At 37.7% G+C, this 18,994-nt stretch overlaps 1 protein-coding gene across 7 annotated transcripts in view; it reads left to right on the top strand.

Moving 5' to 3' along the window:
- VAV3 (vav guanine nucleotide exchange factor 3) overlaps positions 1-18,994 on the top strand; it is a 258,222-nt gene that overhangs the window by 200,644 nt on the left and 38,584 nt on the right. For 3 of the 7 annotated variants that reach the window (XR_010589723.1, XR_010589724.1, XM_065554296.1), the window contains exons 21-26: positions 2,043-2,108; positions 8,058-8,092; positions 10,239-10,355; positions 11,042-11,129; positions 14,632-14,668; positions 16,639-16,768. Coding sequence is in view for 3 of the 7 variants with exons in the window: in XM_065554296.1 (XP_065410368.1) it covers positions 2,043-2,108; positions 8,058-8,092; positions 10,239-10,355; positions 11,042-11,129; positions 14,632-14,668; positions 16,639-16,727 (432 nt within the window). In the remaining 4 variants the exon portion in view is untranslated. Of the gene's footprint in view, positions 1-2,042; positions 2,109-8,057; positions 8,093-10,238; positions 10,356-11,041; positions 11,130-14,631; positions 16,769-18,994 lie in introns of all 7 variants that reach the window. The other 4 variants (XR_010589721.1, XM_065554295.1, XM_065554297.1 and 1 more) reach the window with 2 other exon arrangements.

Genomic DNA, 18,994 nt, shown 5'->3' with positions numbered 1-18,994 from the left:
TCAGGGTGCAGCATCCATCAGGGTGCACCTTTCTACTATCTCAGTCTTCCACCCGGGAACATCTGGACGCTCCGTATTAGCTAATCCATGGTAGGATGTTTTCTCAAGGGCTTGGAACGCCAATATCCACAGATTAGGCAACCAATTTTTGCATGGGACCTTAATCTGGTCCTCACCAGCTCATAGGGCCCCCTTTTGAACTGCTGGTGACTTGCTCCCTGCTCTATTTGTCATAGAAGGTGTCCTTCCTGCTAGCCATCACATCAGCCAGACGGGTGATCAAATTAAAGCTCTGACCCACCCTACACGGTCTTTCACAAGGACTAGGTACAGCTCAGGCCTCACCCAGCCTTCCTCCTCAAAGTAGTGTCCCAATTCCACACTGGTCAAGACATTTTTCTATCCGTCTTCTATCCTAAGCCTCACACCAGTACCCGGGAGCAGAGGCTGCACTCACTAGATGTTTGGAGAGCACTAGCATTCTACATTGAGCACACAAAACCATTCAAGAAGTCAAACCAACTGTTCGTGGCGGTAGCAGACCAGATGAAAGGACTCCTGGTCTCATCTCAAAGAATATCTTCCTGGATCACATCCTGCATCCGCACATGTTACAAGTTAGTCAAGGTCCCAGTCCCAACTCTTATGGCACATTCCACAAGGGCACAAGCCTCGTCAGCTGTGTTCCTGGCCCAGATCCTGACACGAGATCTTCAGCAACAACTTGCATACGTTTACCTCTCACTATGCGATCACCCAACATGCCAGAGATGATGCAGCATTCAGCAGGATGGTGCTCCAATCAGCGATTCCTTAACTCTGACCCCACATCCGGGTGGGAGTCACCTGATTGGAATTGCCGTGAACAAGCACTCGAAGAAGAAAAGACGGTTACTCACCTTCTCGTAACTGTTGTTCTTCAAGATGTGTTGTTCACATCCATTCCAATACCCACGCTCCTTCCCCTCTGTCGGAGTAGCCGGCAAGAAGGAATTGAAGGGGAGTCGGGTTGGCAGGATCATATATTGAGCGCCATGAAGGCGCCACTCTAGGGGGTTCCGCAGCCGACCCAATGGGAACTGCTAAGGGAAACTTCCGACGACCATGAACGCAGCACGCGCACACCTGATTGGAATGGACGTGAACAGCACATCTCGAAGAACAACAGTTGCGAGAAGGTGAATAATCATCTTTTTGCAGTACATAGCAGCAGTGCTTTGTCATTCAAGGATCACAAAGTGCTAGGTGGGTCAGTATTGTTATCCCCATTCAGTGGTGGGGAAACTGTCACACAGCAGAGATTATATGACTTGTCCAAGATCACATTTTTTTTGCTGCAGTGTTTACTCAAGTGATGCCCCTAATAAACGACTCTTAACTCGAGTGTGGTGGTGCTTTTAAATCAAGTTGGCTGAGGGTACTGGCTGCGTCTGGAGTTAACACAACTGATCAACTGCTAAGGACTTGTCTGCATGGGAAGTTAGTGCCCAGCAAGCTACAATGTGAATTTACAGCACTAGCTACTCTGCACTTACACTGCATGTGGACAATCTTACCATGCATCAGAAGTGCCTCTGTGTGCTTTAGGTTAATATGCTTTAAAGTGCTAACCATCTTAGCTTGGTGCTCACTAACTTCTCTTGTAGACAGGCCCTAACACAATCACACTGTGCAGCTCAAGAGTTACTTTGCAGCATGGTTGCTCACACTTCAGAATAGTTAACTCAAGTTACCTACATTCGAGTTAACTCTGCAATGAAGATTTAACCACATGAGTCAGTGACATAATTGGGAATTAGAACCCAGATCTCCTGAGTCTAATCCTCTCACCCTATCTACCAGACCACTCAGATTTAACCATTTGTAATTATTACTTAGTTACAGAAGTCAAGAAATTATTACTTTACAAAATTTGAGTAAGACTGGCACTGAATTTTAGAACTTTTACTGTTTGTTTATTTAAATGAATCCCTGTGCATACAGGATTGCTTCCAATCTACACAGTCATTTGCTCACAATGGGAACTTTTTGTCTATTTCTAGGGTAGAAATCTAGTCACAGGGGAGCTTGGCTACTTTCCAAGTGATGCCGTAAAGCCTTGCCCATGCGTAAGTACAAATGTTTAATTGTGTTTGTCGGAATAATAGTTTCCTCAGGAACATTCATAGGAAAAGTTGCCTGGTTCATACCAGGGGTTCATTAATCCTGCCTTGTGGGAAGCATTATTTTAGTTTTTGTGTTTGTATGTTACATTTGATGTTGTTTAAAAATATAACATTCTAATGCTTTTGGTTATTGGATTTAAATTGTAAGTGTTAAGCAAACATGCTCAAGAGAGAGATTTTAACTTTTGGGAGTTTAATAAATTGTCTAAAGAGCTTTTAGATTAATACAGTCAGACTATAGAACAAATATATTGTGCAGTAAAGCTGTTGGCTTTTTTACAGTGAGATGAAAATGCTGTGGTTTTAATCTGTTTCCCAGTCACTTTGAATTACAGAGAAAGATTATACCATAAATAGTGAGTTTAAAAAAAACCCTGTAAAAGTAAAAATAGAATAAAGAACAAACAAATGAATAAATAAACCCTCCAACCAGATCTTTCAACATACTTCTGTGTCCCTGTATGCTTTGACCTGCCTGTGTTTTGTGTTAAGAAGACAAATACTCTCAAAATACTAAAAACTGCAGCAGGATAATGATAAGAAAAATTAATTTACTGTATGTACTCCTAATTTTTTGTATGAGCATGTTAATATATTTTGCACTCCTTCATTGTGACTTTCCATAATACTTTGGATCAGATCACCATTGTGTTACTCCAGATTTAATGTAGTATAACTCCATTGAAATTAGTGGAGTTACATTGGTATTAAACCAGAATAATACAATGGTTAAGGGGCTCCCTTGCTTTGCTGTAAACATGCTTTAACTTGATTCAGAACTAAATTCAACTCTATTAATAAATCTACTTTGATTACAACATTCAAGATGTCATCATGATGGTAATGTTATTAGGTAGAGTCACCTTTTAATGGATACAACAGTTTTGACACATTATGATAGGCATTTAAGGTTGAGATCAAACCTTAGCTCCAAAATAAATCTCTACATTAGTAATACATCATAATATTGTTTAACAGCAGATCAACATATCTTTTACCATTTATAATTAGGGTTGTCGATTAATCGCAGTTAACTCACGCGATTAACTCAAAAAAATTAACTGCAGTTAATCACACTGTTAAACAATACAATACTAATTGAAATGTATTAAATATTTTTGGATATTTTTCTACATTTTCACATGTATTGATTTCTATTACAACACAGAATATAAAGTATAGAGTGCTCACTTTATATTATTATTTTTAATTACAAATATTTGCACTGTAAAAATGATAAAATAAATAGAATTTTTAAATTCACCTCATACAAGTACTGTAGTGCAATCTCTTTATTGTGAAAGTGTAACTTACAAATGTAGATTTTTTTTTTGTTCTATAACTGCACTCAAAAACAAAACAATTTAAAACTTTAGAGTCTACAAGACCATTCAGTCCTCCTCCTTGTTCAGCCAATTGCTAAGACAAACAAATGTATTTACATTTACGGGAGATACCGCTGACTGCTTCTTATTTACAACATCACCTGAAAGTGAGAACAGGCATTCACTTAGCACTTTTGTAGCCAGCGTTGCAAGGTATTTACGTGCCAGATATACTAAACATTCATATGCCCCTTCATGCTTTGGCCACCATTCCAGAGGACATGCTTCCATGCTGATGATGCTTGTTAAAAAAATTATGCATTAATTAAGTTTGTGACTGAACACCTTGGGGGAGAATTGTATGTCTCCTGTTCTGTTTTACCTGCATTCTGCTATATATTTCATGTTATAGCAGTCTCAGATGATGACCCAGCACATTTTCATTTTAAGAACACGTTCACAGCAGATTTGACAAAACGCGAAAAAAGTACCGATGTGAGATTTCTAAGGATAGATACAGCACTCAACCCAAAGTTTAAGAATCTGAAGTGCTTTCCAAAATCTGAGAGGGACAAGCTGTGGAGCATGCTTTCAGATGTCTTAAAAGAGCAACACTCTGATGCGGAAACTACAGAACCCGAACCACCAAAAAAGAAAATGAACCTTCTGCTGGTGGCATCTGACTAAGATGATGAAAATGAACATGCATCGGTCCGCTCTGCTTTGGATCGTTATCGAGCAGAACCTGTCATCAGCATTTCTTCTGGAATGGTGGTTGAAACGTGAAGGGACATATGAATCTTTAGCACATCTGGCACGTAAATATCTTATGGCGCCAGCTACCACAGAGCCATGTGAACGCCTGTTCTGACTTTCAGGTGACATTGTAAACAAGATGTGGCCAGCATCATCTCCTGCAAATTGTAACTAAACTTGTTTGTCTGAGCAATTGGCTGAAGTAGCACTGAGTGGACTGTAGGTTCTAAAGTTTTACATTGTTTTATTTTTGAATGCAGTTATTTTTTGTACATAATCCTGCATTTGTAAATTCAACTTTCATTATAAAGAGATTGCACTACAGTACTTGTATTAGGTGAATTGAAATATATTATATTATTTCTTTTGTTTTTTACAGTGCAAATATTTGTAAGCAAAAATAAATAAAGTGAACACTGTATTCTGTGTTGTTGTAATTGTAATATATTTGAAAATGTAGAATCATCCAAAAATATTTAAATAAATGATTGTTTAACAGTGCGATTAATCTTTTTAATTTCTTGACAGCCCTATTTATAATCTCACAATCCTGTTCACAGAGATACTTATCATTCCATTGTTACTTTAAATTTAAGGCTATGTCTACACTATGCAGCTCTTAGCAACACGGCTGTGTCACTACAGCTGTGCTGCTAAAAGGCGCGCAGTGTAGCCGCTGTTTGTCGTTTTTTGTTGTTCAGTTGCCGGTTTAGACATAGTTTTAGTCTGTTAAACAGAGTGACAAAGCAGATGCCTGATAAAGATAATATACGACTCATCAAAATGTTATGTAATAGAGCTTAACTTTTTTTGTAACCCTATTACCATATTTTATTAAGCATAAAGGCTATGGCAGTTTAGTGTCCCACAGTCATGCTGGATGGTGTTGGGTACAGTCAGCACATGCCTTGAGCTAGTGTCAATCATTGGAGTTGCCCTGTGGATTTGGAAACACCACTCTAGGGCAGTACCTAAGATAAATATAGGGGGCTACTGTAAATACTGTGGAGACCATATTTATTTATCAGGCAAAATCAGCTCATTTTGAAAGAGTACCACTGTAGTTTAAAGTGGGAAACTCACATAGTTAAGGAAAAACTCTTCTGTTAAAGCTACCACAGCAACACAAAGATTACTTAGTGTCTAGTGACATAGCTTTCTGCTAAATTTAGAAATATACTATTAAGCAGAGGATTGAATGAAAATAACATGATTTTACAGTATGAATAAATATTGTTCATGACATGTTAGCAACCAGAGGCATAAACTGACAAGAAAGATGAATTGATTCTTCACCACTGCTAACTTGGAAGGGGAAAATATAAACATCTTATTATGACAAACAATGCAGTTAAAGATACCGAAACATCTATCTGATTTTTAATGTATTATAACTTGTACTATTATTAAGTGTTACAGTCTTTACAACCGGCCAATATAAAAATGCCCAGAAACAGCATAAAATACATATATCAAAAGGCTTTAGGAATGAATATTGAATGAAAAACTGCTGAGTTCCAGAATATCAAATTCCAGTCCCTTCTCAGCTATACCTATAAATGCTTTATTCTTATTGCAATATGCAGTATTTGTCAGCAGACATTTTTATACCATATGAATAGTATCAGAGTCTGTGTCTTTTGTTCAGTTTTCTCATTGCGGTTGCTTGGATTTGGATGTATAATACAGTGCAAGCCAACAACTTCTAGTACAATCTTTGATTGTTTTCTTTTTTCTCTGCAATGGACAATCTTTATTTTACAACTCAACACACTCTGGGTTGAAAAGGATTAATGATTGCTGGTGTTCTAGCCGTTTGCAACCAAAATGACCTGCTATGATAGATGAGCCAAACCAATTCAGAATTTCAGATTCCATCCAATATAGGACTGTATGGGAGGGTAGTGGTCTTCCTAATTGCCACTACTGTCTTGCCACTGGTACACTCACATCAAGTAATTTGAACTACTTTCCAAACTTTATTCTAACAATACAAAACATTCAAAAATGTAAAATTCTGTAGGCTAACATAATTATAGAAGTATCTTACATATAAAGACTGGCTTTATATACACTGGGCTTTTTCCTGACAGTTTTTGAGTGGAGCAGCTTCACTAATGATAGGAAGGTAGGAGTGCTAGCTGTCAGCATTTTTAACGTTTATACCATCTCTCAGCCAGGTGGGAATGATGCCCGAGTCCTATCTACTACGCTGTTGGTAGCAACGGCCTAGCTGGTTTCATTCTGATATAATGCTGCTTTATTTTCCTAGTGCTTGTCAGAGGTTCATGTAGGGATATGAGAGAATGTGTCACCAACTAAATCCCACGTCTGTTGTAGCTAAGCTTTGATGCAATGGTGTTACAAATGGACAGTATACTTTTTGAATTTGTTTAGGCTGTCATGGCTTTGGAGTCCATTATAGATTCACAGCTGCTCTCCTTCTTGTTCTCTTACAACATATACTGACATTTGGCTAGCAATAATTCCATTCCTGATCTCTTTGCATTTTACAAAAGCCTTCCATTGTTCTGGTTAACTCTTGCCCTCTCTCCCCCAATCTCTCTGCCTAGTCTAATTGCTTTTAACACCATCCTGGGTGGGAGATTTATTATCATACAAATAAATATGTCACACTATTCTTAGAGCAGAACTCTTTAACATATTGACAACAAATTCACGCTAGTGGCGCCTTTGTGCTTTGGGGAAAATACAGTTTTTGGTGATAATGTAATAAAGATTGTCAGCATTAAAATCATAGATTCAGATGCATTCAAATAAGGTTAAGAGGCTGGTTATCTGTCCAAAGTACCTTTTACAAAAGCACTTAGGAGGAAAAATTGGCAATCACACAAAATGCCCAGGGCAGTAAGCAGGACTCTGTGAGCTCTGCAAAGGTCATTTCAGAACCTGAACCTTACAATTTGGATCACAAGGGTTGGAAGCAAATCAACACTATGCAGGTTGGGAAATTCAAGCTAGCCAAACTTGTGCCCTCCAAGAGGGTCTCGGGTTTTGGTATCTGTTGGTGGGGAGCATGGAAGTCAGCTGGGGAAATATTCATTCAATTCACATATTGTATATGCATATATATACTATCCTTTTTTGTATGTTTGATTTTAGTATATTTTAAACTATTTGAAAATTAAATAAAGCAGGAACACATTTTGAAAGGACAACTATTTAAATTCAAGTTTAAGAGTAAAACTTGTGTCATGCAAATGTATTAATAAATTCATACAATACCTCAGAAATGTATGGATTATTCAGTTAACCATCTCAAGAGATTATATAACATGCCACCTAAGCTTTTACTTCAACTAAGAATAGTGCCTTTTCAAGGCAATCTAATTCAAAAAGCACTTAGTGAATTTAGTGTGCATCATTGTACATTCAGTTGCACACTTTAATGATGCATTGCAACAATATGCCCTATTAGATGAGCATTTTATGGATGAAATGAGAGTGGAGGCACTGCCAAAATCCACTTCAGATAGATTAAGAAAAAAAAGCAATATGGAATTTGTAGCACTTATCTGTCCAAAATTAAAAAAAAACTCCCCCAACAACAACAACAAAATACATTAGCTTAATATTCTGTCCTGTTTTCAGACCTATACAAGGTATTCACACTATTAATTTATTCTGAGTAAAGTAGACTAATAGATGAAGAAATGTGATCAATCTGATTCTTATCCCCCCGGTTTGATGTAGGGTATTTGGTCATTAGATCAGTGCTAACTAATTTGTGAGTCAATTAGAAAAATATTCTTTAAATAATTATATTCTATGATATCTTTTTACACCCTAGGTGCCTAAACCAGTAGACTACTCTTGCCAACCATGGTGAGTCCTGAACTAGTCCTATGAAAATCACGTTGAAATGGACAGCCATAGAGAGAAAACTGTGTTTATCAAAATCTAATTTAAATTGCTTTAACCTTTCTTGGCTTCTGAAGAAGGTATTGTGTAGCAGTTTTGGAAAACAACACTGAATATGCACTGCCTAAAAGCATTTCTCATATAATAATATGCTTAATGATTTTGACATTTTGTTTACAAGTCTATATATACACAGTCTGTATCCCAGAGGTCTCTAAAGTGGTATAAGAAAAAATCAGTACAACATGAATTATGCAAGAAGATCTTACATTTTAAGTGGCTAAACAAAATGAAGAAAGTGATATTTTGTTTTGTGAATAATTCTGCTGAAATTTTGTTAGACAGAAAAGCTATCTATTAAGTGATGTAAATGGACAATGTATCAACTCTACAACCACTGTCAAAGTGAATCATAATGTAGTGTAAACCCTCTGCTCTGGAGTGAATTTGACTTAAAAGGATTATAAATGCAGAGTGACTGATTCTGTTTTTACAAATTTATTCCTGATTTATACTGGGTTGCAGTAAGTGAAATCAAAATCAGATCCACTGATCCAAACAAAAAAAAAAAAAAAAGCTTTCATAGACAGTGAATAAAATCCCAAAGGGAAAAAGTTGCTGTTTTTAATTTGATTCTAGATTCAATTATGCTCCTTATAGTTTTGACAGAAGAAAGGACAAAAATAGCATTGTGTTCAAAACCTAAAGTTGAGGTTCTTTCAGGATAAAACTTTATTTTCTAAGCATTTGTAACTTAAACATGGGAAATTGCCTTAGGCTGAAACTTGCCTTAAAAAGTCTCAGCCTGGGAGCTCATATTTTGTGATAATTTGAAGAACATCCTCTCTAATACTTTCTTTTAAAACTAAAAGTAGCCCTAAAGTTGAAATTGGAATTTTTTTGTGATATTTAAAGATTTTTTAATGATAGATTAAGTAGTATAACTATATATACAACTAGATTAAGAATCTTAATGTATTATAGTTATATGTATTCATTTTAAAAAATTGTGCACAGTACTGGTTCCAAATATTGACTGAAATTATTCTGCTTTTAAAAAGTAAAAATAAGCAATTGTTTCATTTTAATAAATGCATATTTTTCCCCACAGTTAAAAATGTAGGCCCCAATTCTGCAAGCAGATCTCTGCAGGCAGACCCTTATGGAATCTTTTGTCTCAACCATTTCAGACCTGGCCATAGTTTAGGGCTGAAGTAGATTTTGAATCTCATCTGTTGGGTTTTAGTCTGCACATTTACATTTTAGCATTTAGAGTAAAATACATAAATATGAATCAAATGAAATTATTTTTGTTTGTTTAAAAACAAAATTAGTGCATCAGTTGGCTGATTCTCCAGTCTCTTACACCAACTTCACCTGAAGTCAGTGGAGTTACACTAGTACAAGACTGGTATAACATAGTGTATATACAAAATATTTCAAATAAGTAAATTCCATCACCTGATCCAGGCCACCGCTTAATTATATTTTCAGTATAGGCCCCAGTTTAGCAAAGTACTTCAGTGCTTTTGAAGTCAGTGGGGTTTAGGCAAATGTTTAAGGTTTTGTCTGCACTACCACTTTTGACGGTAAAACACACCCCAAAGTTTCACCAGCAAAATTGCTGGTCCCAACATAGCTAATGCCGCTCATTGGGGGTGGTTTAATTATGCCAACAGGAGAGCTCTCTCCTGCCAGCAAAGAGCAGCTACATGGGAGACTTTACAGCGGCACACTTGTAGTGGTACAGCTGTGCCGCTGTAAGGTCCGTAGTGTAGACATAGCCTAAAAGTAAGCACATGCATAAGTGCTTTCCTAAACCGGGATGAACTTAATCTTTTGCTTCAGTGCTTTTCTGAATAGAAGCCATAGTCCTTTGTGCCAAAAAGTGGGAGAGCGTATTGCACATTTTACCATTACTTATAAATTTCTGTGCTTTTTATTATTTTCCATCACAATCTTGAAATACAGTTCATTTACCAGTAGCTTTTGACATATCTGACATTCACCATCTCATGTAAAATATTGGAACATTAAATTGTGTATTGGAAAGACCTACTGCACAGCTTCAAAGATGAGCATGACTAGTATTTATTTGCTTTCCCTACAGGTATGCAGGAGCAATGGAGAGGCTGCAAGCTGAGAGTGAACTTATTAACAGGGTAAACAGAACTTACTTGGTGCGACACAGGACCAAAGAATCAGGAGAATACGCAATAAGCATTAAGTAAGTGGGACAAGCACTTTTACAGAAATAGATTTCCTGTTTTCATTATTGCCTAGGCAGATGTTTGTAATCAATAAATACAGAAAATCATGAATCTCATTGCAGCTTAGATAATCATCTAATATCCTGTCACTTAGTACATAAAAATATCAGTAGCTAGAAAAGTAGTTCAGGCATATAGGACAAAAAGTGTAAATCAGCAAAGCTCCCCTGAAGTTAATGGAAAGATACCAGTTTACGGTGGCCTCTTGGATACTAACAGGCAATTGTTTAGTCCTGATTCAGCTCCTGTTGATGTTAAGGGGAGTCAGTTCAAGTCTTTAGTTTCTAGGACATTTCAGTAAAGAGTGTGTTAGCAAATACATTTCAGTAGAGTGTGTTCTATCAGCACAAATTACTAAGAGAGTCTTGTTTGTTTCTGCATCGATCCTCAATATGAACTTGAAAGCAAGCAATATGGGATCCCCTGATTGGAAGTAACTTTTTTTTCGGCATCCAGGCTACATCTTCATTCATACACTAATAAATATATTTGGTTAATTAGATGTCAACTGTGTATTGGCATGGATATACATTTTGTCTTTAGAATTTATTCATGTAGTGTTTTTGAGGTATGCCCTCGGGTAATTATTGATCACCACTGATTAAAAACACATTTATATTAATAAGTTATTAATTGCCCACAGGTACAATAACGAAGTGAAACACATCAAGATTTTAACAAGAGATGGCTTTTTTCACATTGCAGAAAATAAGAAATTTAAAAGTTTAATGGTAAGTATTGATTAGGTTTTTTCAGTGTGCAATTCCCATGTAACTATTGCTGTTAAAGTACATGGTGGCTCTCTAGATTTGCAGAAATGTGGTATGCAGAAATACTTTCAGGTTAGAATCATGTCCATCATTCCTTTATATATTTGTCATGTTCAGTCTTAGATGTCAGTGAAGATGGTGTTGGTGTATGCTTAAAAATATTTGTATGTAAAATTAGAGCCAGCTTGGGGCCCTTCAGTGATATGCTTGAGAGGGGAAGAAACCTGCACATGGTCAGCAACTGGTGAAGTCTCTGCATTCACCTGAGAGCAGAGATTACTCCCTGGAGTATTCCTTATCATGCTAACCACCCCAAAAAGGGCAGGGAGTAGGCTGGACAATGACCCCTGCACATCTAATAAGCCTTAAATGTCAGGGGACATTGTCCTGCCTATTCCCTGGTCTGTGCTAATAGGGACTATGCTACCCCAGAAGAGAAATTTTGTTTTTCTGTCACACATCAATATAGGCCAGTGCCTGTCGAGCACAGTCTGGTGCTTGGATTGTCTCTACCCAAAGAAGTTTTTTTTATTGTTGCTACCACTGGTTCCGCTCTTACCGTGTAAGTAGTAGTGTTGATAAGGCTCTAGGTGGTTTCTGGCATTTTCAATTTTGTGTTGGCTAACCCTGTTGGGACCAGCTCTGTCTAACCCTGTTCAGAATGTCTAGTGTATATAGAATAAACGTTGTGTCTTATCTATCATGGCACTCTCAACACTGACAAACTGTTCAGCTTTCAGCTGAGGAGTCCCACAAGCTATATAACCAGCGTTGTGTCCCTTTATAGCATGGGTGGCCAAACTTACTGACCCTCTGAGCCGCATACGACAATCTTCAGAAGTTCAAGAGCTGAGGCGCATCTGCCAGGGCTTGGGGCTTCTGTCCCTCGGGAGGCACCTGCCAGGGCTCGGGGCTTCAGCCCCACTCTGCTGAAGCCCCGAAACCCAGCAGGCATGCCCCGCGCTGCTGAAACCCCAAGACCCTCCTCCCCATTAGGTAGAAGCCCCTATCTCACCACCCCACTGCAAGGCAGGGGTCCTGAGCTCTCCCCTTCCCCCTCTGCCCAAGTCTGGTAGGTAGAGAATACAGGGGGTTGTGTTCTTTACCTGTAAAAGAGATGCATGCAGCTTGCGAGCCCCAGTTTGGCCACTCCTTGTCTATAGCAAAGGGGGCATATCCAGAGAATGGACCTGTGACTGGAGTGCTGACATACTAAAGAAAACCTTAGCTGGAGTAATGGCCCATTGGGGTCATTGTCACCCAGCCTAAGTAAAACAGCTGCTCTAATTTATGATGGGGGGCCAAAGTGTCGTGGATTGGGGGAATGCAAAAGTGGTCCCTCCCGCCACCTTCAGGTCCTACACCAAGCACAGCTGAGCCACGCTCAAGAATTGAGCCCAAGTCGTCATAATTGTACAGTGTGTTTTCATTTTGTTACTGATTTAAAATGTTTCCCCAGAATCCTCTGGTAACGGGGAGAAAACCTTTTGAATCCTGAAATCTTCTTTGGATGATTTTCTCAATAAGAATCCTGACCCTTTATTTTGTTAATACTTATACATATAAGGAGTCTGAATGAAGTACCTCAAATGCATTTGTAAAATTTCACCAAGCAAGCTTTTGCTGGTATGGTGTTAAGGGAAGCTAGTTCAATATATTATATTTAGATTAATCAGTTAAATAACACACTGCACCTTTCCTGCATACTGCTTCAAAGCACTCTACAAACAATATATTCAAATGAAGGATAATGCAAAGCAAGAACTGGGAGGGATGTTGCAAAACAAGACAGTCTTAAGACTTGATTTAAATTTAGCACATGAAAAAAAAGGGTTCCAGTCTTTAAAGCAAGAATATTCTGTGAGTGACAAGGAGTTAAACCAAGATCTACACTCAGTGTGATCCTATCTCAAAAATCCTCATTTGAATGCAAGCAGCATAGACCCCATGGCAAGTACACTCCAAGCTGATTTCACAAACTGATGTGTGTCTTCACTTGGCAGTGAAGTTCTCTTAGAACAAGAGCAGTGTGCCCAGAGATCTCAGTTTTGATAACAAGAGAGCTCAGTAGAACTTGCAAATGCATGAGGAAAGGGGTAAACAAACATTTCAGTAGTCCATTTGGGAAATGATGAAAGGGATATCAATATCTTGTCAAGACATCTCATCTGGAGTCAGATCCTGCAGAATTTCCTTAGGTGATGGTGAGACAGTTTTACAGTGTGTTTGATACAGATCTCAAAAGAACGTAGCAAATCAGAAATAACTACAGGATTGCCAGCTTCGAAAGCAAAAGAATGGAGCTCCCATCAAAGGCAACAAACAGGGAAGATAACAGAAACCTATGCTGAAAAGGCCCATCAGTAGCAGTTTGGCTTTGTTAACATTCAGTTTGAAAAAGTTGCTTGATTCCCTAACTGTAGTATTATAAAGTATGCCATGCAATGGTAGAACAGACTGGTGGATCTATGTGAGCACCATTGGCATGTGCCATAGACCAATTACTTTGCTGTAGAGACCAAGAACATCATCAATACTGTCCAGAAGAAGCAAGTAAATCCAGTACAAACTTAGTTTTTAGAGTGGATCTATGAGTGGTAGGGAAAACCAAATCAGCTATCATGAGAGCCCAAAGCAATGACCTGCAATGGCACTGTATATTTCTTTTAAGGTAATAAACAAAAGTAGGAGCTCTCCAACCCTGCTTTTTATTTATCAAATATACTGTGAAAACTATGGCTGTCATGTGGAGAACTTAGGGTGCCTGGCTATAACATGTAAGAATCCAGTAATATAGGGCCAGATCCTCAGCCTGTGTACTCGTATCTCAATTGACTTCAGTGGAGCCTGGTTTACATTGGCTGAGGATATGACCATTCATCTCTCTCTAGACTTGTCACAGTAGATGTGTCTATCAAATGTTTAAAGTCATCATTTTTCAAATCATTTAGGTGAAACTGGGTTATATTGAACTTGCTTTGATCCACCGGAGTGCGCAGCCCTGCCCCCACGGAGCACTGCTTTACCGTGTTATATCCGTATTTGTGTTATATTGGGCCGCGTTATATCGAAGTAGTGGTGTAGTTGATATCCTGTGATCCTGACATAAAATTTTGCTAGGCATGGGGCCATTTCACTGATTTGTCAGTTAATAAAATATGTTCGTTATAGCAGTAGACTTACTGTCTTAACCAAACATCATCAACTCCTCCCAACTAATCTGTACCAGGTTACACACCATTCATTTTGGTGTTTCATATACCAGGGAATCCATTTCTGAATGCTGCCTACAAACCACCCCTTCTAGTGCCTGTTGCCTTGGTAATTTGAATGCCTGGGTACTCACTGATTATTTGTGAAAGCCACTTGCAATGCTGACATTGTAGCATGCCTGCTGTGTTAATGTAAGATAACGGAATCCCAAATATTTCTTTTTGTTCCTGGCTTTTCTGTTTACTTGTAGTGCCTGGAGGTCAGTGATTGTGAACTACTAAAAGCAGGTGTGGATTTTACTTTTGGTTTAGACTCTACCTTTGAGCCAGCTACTGAGACGTACAACACTGTACAACATGGGACTGAAGAGCTCCAAAATTCAGTTCAGAAGTTTACCAATAAGACTGTTTTCATGAACTTACACTTAGTGCACTAGAACTTGGCTGAATAATTTAAGGGTCATTTTATTCATTGGAATTAATTTATTGCATGGACCACTTTAGATTTTTGTAGGAGAGCATAGGCTGGTTTGGGGGGGGCTTGTTTATAAATCAGAATGAAATTATTGCTTTTTCCTTATTTGCACTGAAGCTTGGCCTGATTGATTTTGTTTTTGGAAACTTAAACATGGCAGAACAAAATGGGATTATTGAATGAATTGGTGATGGGAGTTAAGTGTTTACAATAAATGAATTACTGTATTTGATTTTGAAAAACGAAATGCCATGCTTGAAGGAACAGAATAATTAACTGAAGTGTGTTTGCTTTGATTTTCCTACTCAACGTTTACCCTCATTCCTTACTCTGTAGAGAAACTCTGTACTGAACTTATTCACGTAAATTTGTTGATCCAATCCATAGACTGGCTCATTCAAATCTAGGGACTTGTCTACACAGTAATGTGTACTGCAGGGGTATGATTTCTAAATCACACTAATGTCGCTCATTTAATGGTCTCCGTAGACCCTGCTGGTGTGCATTAAATGTTCACTAGTGTGCTTTCACAAACATACATTAAAGTGCAGTAGGGAACATCTTATGCACACCAACAGGATCTACATGGACCACTTAATGCACAGTATGTTAGTGTGCTTTAAATATCACAGACCCATTTTGTACATTGCCCCACCACGCAGACAAGCTTTAAGAGTTGCATACTAGATTTGAAATAGTATGCATAGAAATATCATGAGTTCTTAATGTTTGGAGGTGTTCCTTCATATTTACAATGAGAACTGTATTGTATTGTACCTCCTTAGCTTTCATATTCTATTTTGGCAAATATTTTATGAAACATATGGAAAATTCTCAGATTGGATCCATGGAGAATGTGAAAAGCTGTGTACTCTGGACTTATTCCTGATGCCATCTGATACAATGCACATTATCTTATGAAATGACCTTGAAACCTTTACGTGGTCCATATACCTGAGGAGAAAGCACCTGTTGATTATAAGGCTCACACTGTTATCTGGTGTCTGTGTTTTCAGAAAAAGATTTGTGGATGATCATTGTTTATCACTGTAGTAAAAAGCTGAGAAAGTAAAGATAGGTACAGTGAGTAGTTAGCAAGCTGCTGACCTCCCCTTTTATCTTTGTTCCGTAAGGCAAATATTAATTAATCAACCTGATTGAAAGGAGTAAATACTCCTTTCAAACAGAGAAGTGCGATTTTTTTTGTCCTATAAATTTGAATCAAAGCATTAGTAACTCCAGTACAACAAACTAAATAGAAGGCAGTGATACAAATAGGGTGTTGAGCTCATCTATGCAGGGAGTAGGTATTTTAGGTAACATGTATGTATATTTGTATGTACATGTATGTATAAACTTTATGTATATTTACTGTGCAGTTATCCATTATAAATAGAGTTGGGTGGAAGTTTTTCAGCAACTAATAATCTCACCAAAAATGCATTTTTCAGGGCACCGAAACTGTTTGTGAATCTAGGTAAAATTCAGCAAAAAGTTTAATCTGCAAAAAAGATTTTTAAAATATCAAAACAACATTTTGAAAATAAAATGCCAGTTTGACCCAAGTGAAATATTTCCATTTCTTGAATGAAACCAAATGCAATTATTTTCAGGGTGTTTTTTGTTTTGTTTTGTGTTTGGCCCTGAACTGAAAAATCAATTATTTGCTCAGCTCTAATGATAAGATCACTTGTATAAGAAAACTATCATTAACTGTATATCTTACTGTTGAAAAGGATGCAAATTAAATTCCCAGTAATGTTTTATTCCCTCTTGCTCAAAGGAACTTGTAGAGTACTACAAGCACCACTCTCTCAAAGAAGGTTTCCGAAGTTTGGATACGACTCTTCAGGTTCCATACAAGGAATCTGAAAATTCAGATGAACAAAGGAGTAATAAAGCAAGCAGTAACTGTGAGTATTATCATTTTACATATTATTTGCTGTTATTTTAACACTAAAAGCATAATGATATTTATATAAACATCTTCATTTTGCATTTTTGACATGTAACTAATTAATATGGTAATGCGTTCAGCTAGGATTTTTCTACAGCTAAGCATAATCAGATCTGCCAACAGGTTTATGAACATGTCTAGTGAGACTTCCTTGCTGCCAAACTTAAAATCAGGTTAGTGTTCAAAAATCTATTAGAAATGCACATGAGAGATTTAATTTGGAGGCTGCCTAGTTTTTGCAGATGTTTACATAGGCGGCACTGTTTTCAGTTACATGCATAAATAAGTAACCATTTCTAATCTTATATTGAGATTTAAAGAGATCAGTCATCTAATATAACTTCATTTTTGTAAATTAGGGTGTCAGTAAAGACACACACAAAGTTTTTCAAGTAATATGTCATTTGTTGAATCATCTCATTTGTTTTTTTTATACCTGTCTTTTAAGGCCATAATTTGCAAGCCTGTACAACACTTCTAAAAGAGTTTTCAAAATACATACCATATAAATACCTGTTAAAAGACTTTGTATTTTTGGAGTAAATAGCTACAATATGTGTCAAGTATCAGAGGGGTAGCCGTGTTAGTGTGAATCTGTAAAAAGCAACAGAGGGTCCTGTGCACCTTTAAGACTAACAGAAGTATTGGAGCATAAGCTTTCGTGGGTGAATGCCCACTTCATCAGACGCAAAGCTTATGCTCCAATACTTCTGTTAGTCTTAAAGGTGCCACAGGACCCTCTGTTGCTTTTTACAATATGTGTAATATTGCTCTTATGAACATGTAACATGTTCCATTTTAAAGGAAAGTCTATAAAATTGTTATTGCCTTTTTAGAAGTTCAGTGCTATTTAAAACTGCTATGTGGTCTGTTGAAAATATTTAATTTTTCCCTGAAAGAACATTAGACTTCACAGCATTTCAGGCAATGGCCTTATCTTTGCACTGCACCAGATAAGAGAAGAATATAAAAAATAATGATGACTTCAAGAATATGAAGACTGCTGTGAATGAAGATACAGTCAAGCCCAGTGTCTTGTGGCAATGATTTTAACTATTCCATCATTTTCACTTACTAGATTTCTTCTTGGATTTTCACTTGTTTAGCTATACTCCATGGACATGCATATATAATTTCCAAGAGACTTTCTAATTTTTATTTGGTAAAACAGGAGCATTAGGGGAATTTTAGGACACATTATTTTCAGATTATTTTTCATCCATTTTCATTGTTTTTCTTTGTTTCTTTCTATCATCCTGTTTCCTCTTTTCTTTCTTCTCTTGTTTTCTTTCATTGTTTCCCCTGGGTGTATACGGTACAATTAAACACCTGTGGCTGGCCTGTGTCAGTGGATTTGGGCTCGAGCTATGGGGCTGTAAAATTTCAGTGTAGACATTCAGGCTTGGGCTGAAACCTGAGCTCTGGGACCCACCCACTTCCCCAAGCCCAAACATCTACAGTGCAATTTTATAGCCGGGTGAGCCTGAGTCAGCTGATATGGGCCAGCCACAGGTGTTTAAATGTAGTGTAGACAAACCCTATGAGTTTTTTGAGTTTTCTCCCTCCTATTGTATCCCATGTTCTCTCAGGACTTCATGTCTGTTCCTAGTTATTCTCTGTCCTTGTCTCTTTTCAAATGATCTTTTCCGCCCATTATCCTATCTTCCTTCCTTTCCCCATCCCTCTCAATCTCTATCCTCTTTTCTCCTCACCCCTACCTGGCGTGGAGTGCCAGGGCAGTGACTAGCATGAGGAGTGTACCCTGCCTGCCTTACCTTTGTGTTTATTTTGGTTATTCTCTGAGAGGAGCAGAAAGGAAGCACTGCCTCTTCTTCTTAGACCAGCTGATAGGAGGGAGGCCCGGAAGCAGGCAGCTGTATCACATGTAAGAGTATTAACATATAGGAGAAATATCACAACTTTTGCAAATTTCTTCATGATACAAGATTTTATATAGTGCATATTCCACTTCCTTCACTGTACTCCAGAAAAAAAATCTGCATTACAGGAGTTCAAAAGGGATTATATGGAAGAACAAGAGAAATGAATGTGGGGCACTTTCCACTTAAGAGGTTTGGCAGGCTTGGCTTTGTGCTATGTTGAAATTCGAACATTTTTCCACTACATTTGCTGGTGGAAGCTGGAAAATTTCCCTCCAAGGCCAAATTGATGAAAAGTCTCT

This window comes from Chrysemys picta, chromosome 8, assembly GCF_011386835.1.
Source record: "Chrysemys picta bellii isolate R12L10 chromosome 8, ASM1138683v2, whole genome shotgun sequence".
Classification (NCBI taxonomy): Eukaryota; Metazoa; Chordata; order Testudines; family Emydidae; genus Chrysemys; species Chrysemys picta.
Note: the sequence above shows the minus strand (reverse complement) of the source record. Positions and strands in the feature narration are given on the sequence as shown.